Source organism: Phaethon lepturus, unplaced genomic scaffold (assembly GCF_000687285.1).
Source record: "Phaethon lepturus isolate BGI_N335 unplaced genomic scaffold, ASM68728v1 scaffold35103, whole genome shotgun sequence".
Lineage (NCBI taxonomy): Eukaryota > Metazoa > Chordata > Aves > Phaethontiformes > Phaethontidae > Phaethon > Phaethon lepturus.
This window is the reverse complement of record NW_010527611.1, coordinates 1-4,288: the sequence shown is the minus strand read 5'-3', so window position 1 is coordinate 4,288 and position 4,288 is coordinate 1. Positions and strand designations below refer to the sequence as shown.

General features: G+C 38.2%; 1 protein-coding gene across 1 annotated transcript in view; it reads right to left on the bottom strand.

Annotated features, from left to right (window-relative positions):
• Positions 1 to 4,283, bottom strand: part of LIN52 (lin-52 DREAM MuvB core complex component) — a gene marked incomplete at its 5' end in the record, with an annotated part of 42,514 nt that extends 38,231 nt beyond the window's left edge. Inside the window, 3 exons of the mRNA XM_010283441.1 lie at positions 2,381 to 2,464; positions 3,647 to 3,713; positions 4,200 to 4,283. Of these exons, the coding sequence (XP_010281743.1) occupies positions 2,381 to 2,464; positions 3,647 to 3,713; positions 4,200 to 4,283 (235 nt within the window). The remainder of the gene's footprint in view (positions 1 to 2,380; positions 2,465 to 3,646; positions 3,714 to 4,199) is intronic.
• Between the last annotated feature and the right edge of the window lie 5 nt (positions 4,284 to 4,288).

The following is a 4,288-nucleotide window of genomic DNA, read 5'->3' as shown; positions in this document are numbered from 1 at the left end:
AGCAGGAATTATATATAATAAGAATGTGGAATCCAGATAATAGTGTTCAACCATTCCTAGATGAAAACAGTGAAAATGGACAAAGCATTCAATACATTTGTTCCAAATTTGTCAAGAAAGCCCGCTTGTATAGACAAAATAAGACAGTTCATATAAATTTAAGAAACAAGGTAATTCAGTAACTATTAATTTATCAAACTACATAACGTCAAATCAATTACTCAGATTTCAATTTTAGTGTTGCAGTAGTACCTTGGTGAATGTTTCAAAAGGTACCCAGTCCCACATGTCACTTTGCTTAATCAAGTCTAATGTAAAATTAACATGAAGTGTGCTGTGAACCAGTTCAATAACAGACCTCACAACATAACTACAAAGTCACTCAATAGATACATTTGTCGTGTAGTGCTGCAGGAATCACTCTGGTCCTGCACAGAATTTTATCAATAACCCAGACAAAAACAGAAGTCTTTGAAAATATAAAGGATTTGAAATGGGGTATAGAAGAAGGTTGGAAGGAAAAGTAAGTTGCTAACACAATGAAGCAGAATTGTTTCTCACAATATAGACAAAACTTTTGAAAATACTGTAAAAAAAAAAAGACAGTGCACATTCAGAACAGGAAATACGTCACAAAAAAACAATTTTGGGAAGAAGAAACTTCAAATCATGACTGAAAACAGTACAGGGTCATTAAAAAAAAGCAGCAAGACTTCTATGGGAAGCCTCATGCTGCCATCTAGAGGAGACTGGTCAGCAGCGGGTTTAATCTTGGTTTTGACAGCCAGTTTCAATTGACAGTTAAGTCAAAAGGGGACTATTAAATTTCAATACACAAAGATGTAATCAAATCCAATACCTCTGGACCAAAATTACAAGTCCCTTAACTTTAATAAACAGATCTTTTAGATTTTTCTTCTCGTTCTCTCACTTATCTAAATCTGTAAGAGAAAAGAACGTAAAGACAGTATTGGGAAAAAACAGCCCTGAGGAGCCCTGTTCAAACTCTGCATCTAATTGTCTGTGGAAATTTTCCTAAGATTAATGTATATTATGACAGATAAAGCATTCAATGTATTATAGCCTAAAGGAAAATAGACTTCAGTGACAAGAAGTTACAAACATGGAGAGCTTCCATAAAGCTTGAAAATTCAAGACTTCAGTTACTCTAGACTAAAAGTTGTAACTGTCAGACCTCAGATATTTCATAGTTTGCTCACTTTGTCTTCTTTCCGTATTTATTCGTTCGCAGTAAAAATAAATGGAAATACATGCAACAAATAGTGCTAAGGAAACAACAACCTTGTTAGCTTTAATGTAACTCAGGCTCTGCTTAAAACTCCATTTAGCAGGACAAAACTATCGACATTTAAGCCTACATCTTAACTGAGAAAGCCAATCATCAGCCAACCTTTGTATTTGACTCAGTTTTACATTGTTATACTGTAACTTCTATTCCACTAAATGCTTTATACAGTCTTAACAGATGTTAGCAGTGAAAGTAAAATAAATTTGCAGGGAGTGTGTTAAAATAGGCTTAATGATCTGTTAATAAGAAAGCATTAGGATATCATAGGTTTGCAGTCAGGAAGACTCCAAAGGTCTGTTACTGCTTTTTGTTAACTGCTGAAAGAACAGTGAACGACCTGTAAGCTTTCAAACTTTTGGTGCTTTGTGTAGCCCAAGAGCAACTGTAACTAAGGTCTCTGCTAGACCAAAATTAGCAGGAAAAATTAAATGTGTCAGTATGTACAGGCAGCTTTAAAAGAAACACAATCCTCTTGAAATCCTCAAAGCTGGATCAATCCGTTAACAATAGAGTCCTAAATGCAATGCTGAAAGCTGCTCCTTCTTCAAAAAAATTATAAAAATTGGCTGTGTCTAAGCGGTATGAAGGTCAACTTATCACTTCCTGCCACAATTGAGTGTAGGAAAAAAAAACAGCTACAGAAGCAGAAAACCTTATGAACACTAAGCAATAGGAGAATCCTACACACAAGTTAAAGTTTCACTGTGGAGGCAGTACATGAAGTTTGACAGAAGTACTGACACAAGTATTCTGAGAAATAGCTTCAGTATCTGAGTGGGAGTTAAGCAAAGTGACCTGATTTATGTAAGTCAACATTAAGTCAGGAACAGAAGTCTCTGTGCCACTAGACAACACCAGACTGACACATGACCTCCTGTTATTTCTGCTGTTTCCCCCATGCAGGTATGCCGTTAAGTTGGAGATGTAAGCCATTTCGGAAGGTCACTAACTGTGACTATCAGACACTTGTCACACTTGCCAACCACTTTTCCAGCTACAGATGTACCATGAGTGCATGTTTTAGTGGGAGGATTTGCAGTGCAGTTAGTCACATCTGCATACAGCACTTACATTCATCCAGTCCCAGCTGATAAGCCAAGTTCTGCAGGCCACGAACTTTTTCCATCAGGTTAGCTGTGGTGAGGCTCCCCAACTCTAAGACAGAAAAGTAGAAATTTTAACACTGGCGATAGCCTTCTAGTGACAGTTTACCTGTTTACTACTTCACAGAGCACTTCCAAGTTTTACTTCTGACAGGATCTATTTCCAGTGAACAGAGTACGTTCAAAATTCAAGCTGATACCACCCCTGATTTTAACGTACTGAGAAAAGACCAGCTTTCTCTACTGAAAAAGACAGCCACGGATCTGGTTCATACTGTAATCTGCCACAGTTGCAATGAGCAACTTGTGCTCCATATTTTGCAAGTTCTTGTAAATTCAGATTGCTACATGAACAAGCTACGAAAAAGTACGCAGGGGAATGGATTTACTATATGTTAATAATGCATGTTTAGGCACATTTCTTGCCGCAAGTCAAAGTTAATTTGTCCCACTTTCACTTTGGAACAGCTTGTCTGGAATTCACATGAGAGGCAAAGCATGCTCAAGGATGTTTACTACAAACTAATAGCTGTAACACACAGCAAATCTACATGCTAGCTAGCCCTTCGGGAACTTGCTCATACAGCCTTACCATTCCATTAGAGATCATGGATCTATGAGTGAAGACACATGCATAGAGCATCTCTGAACAAGTAAATCAACAAGTGTAAGCTGCTCACCAAGTTTGATCAGCTGAGACCCACCAAAAAATTCATGCCACTTCTCAAACTACAGCAGACACCCACTATACTTATGTAGTGAGAGATTGGTGAGGTAACTGAAATATATGTAACGTTACACCTCCTTCCACTAATTCTTGCATGCTTGTTTTGAAAAATCAGCCTGCCACTGACATCTGGATATTCTCTTGGAGATAATGATACATATTTTTCATTAATCCAGTTAACAACATAGACTCCTGAGCTGGAGATTCTGCCAATGTGAGGCAGATTGAGGCCACAGGGCTTACTGATAGAACACTCCTACCTTCAAAAGTGAGGCAAATCAACAGTATAACTAAAAAAAAAAAAAAGCACAAGCATTGGGGCATCCAGGACAAAAAGGGGCATCCAGGACAAAAATGCTCTGAAATAAGTACTGAACACCATAAAAGAACTACTCCTTATTCGTCCACCTCCAGAACATTTAAAGAACAAGTGTTTTAAGCCTCTTAAGTACTGAATTCCCATTGGCTTTGGAAACCTTACTTCCTACCCATAATATCCATACTCACCCTTCAACATATCGATATCGTCATTTTCTAATTCAGCCATCCACTTGGGAGGAGAACTTGTAATAGGCTGTTTTAGAAAAAATAAGAGTTCATACTCAGACAAGTAAATTTTTAGAATTATACAAAAAAGACTATTCTTGTATTGAAAACTAGTTACACTAACAGCAAAAATATGAGCGTTCAGTTGCTCTATAGGGATATTTTAATGTTTAATCTTGTTTTCTAGCTTTCCCTGGACTTTTCAGAGTTAAAAACGGCACACTACCACCCACAAGCCAAAGACAATATGAAAAGCAGGATCTCCTCAAGTTTAAAGCCGTTTATTTCTTCCAGGGTGTAACTCTCATTCAGAGTAAGTTGCATAAGGTACCAAAAAAAAATTATGTAAAAGAGATCTTTACAACAAAAGGATTATTCGAACGTATAGCGAAGTTATCACTGAGACACGTTTTATAGAAAAAAGATGTGAAGCCCACAAGAGGAAACAGCGGATCTCCCACCACACCACACGGGAAGAGAGGAAAACGCGAGAAGCAAGGCAGCGCTCACTCACGCTTTTGAAGGAGGCGGCGAACTCGGCAACCCCGGGCACTGGGAAGAGAAAACGAGGGGCAGCGGGGGTGAGCGCCTCTGGCGGCGACA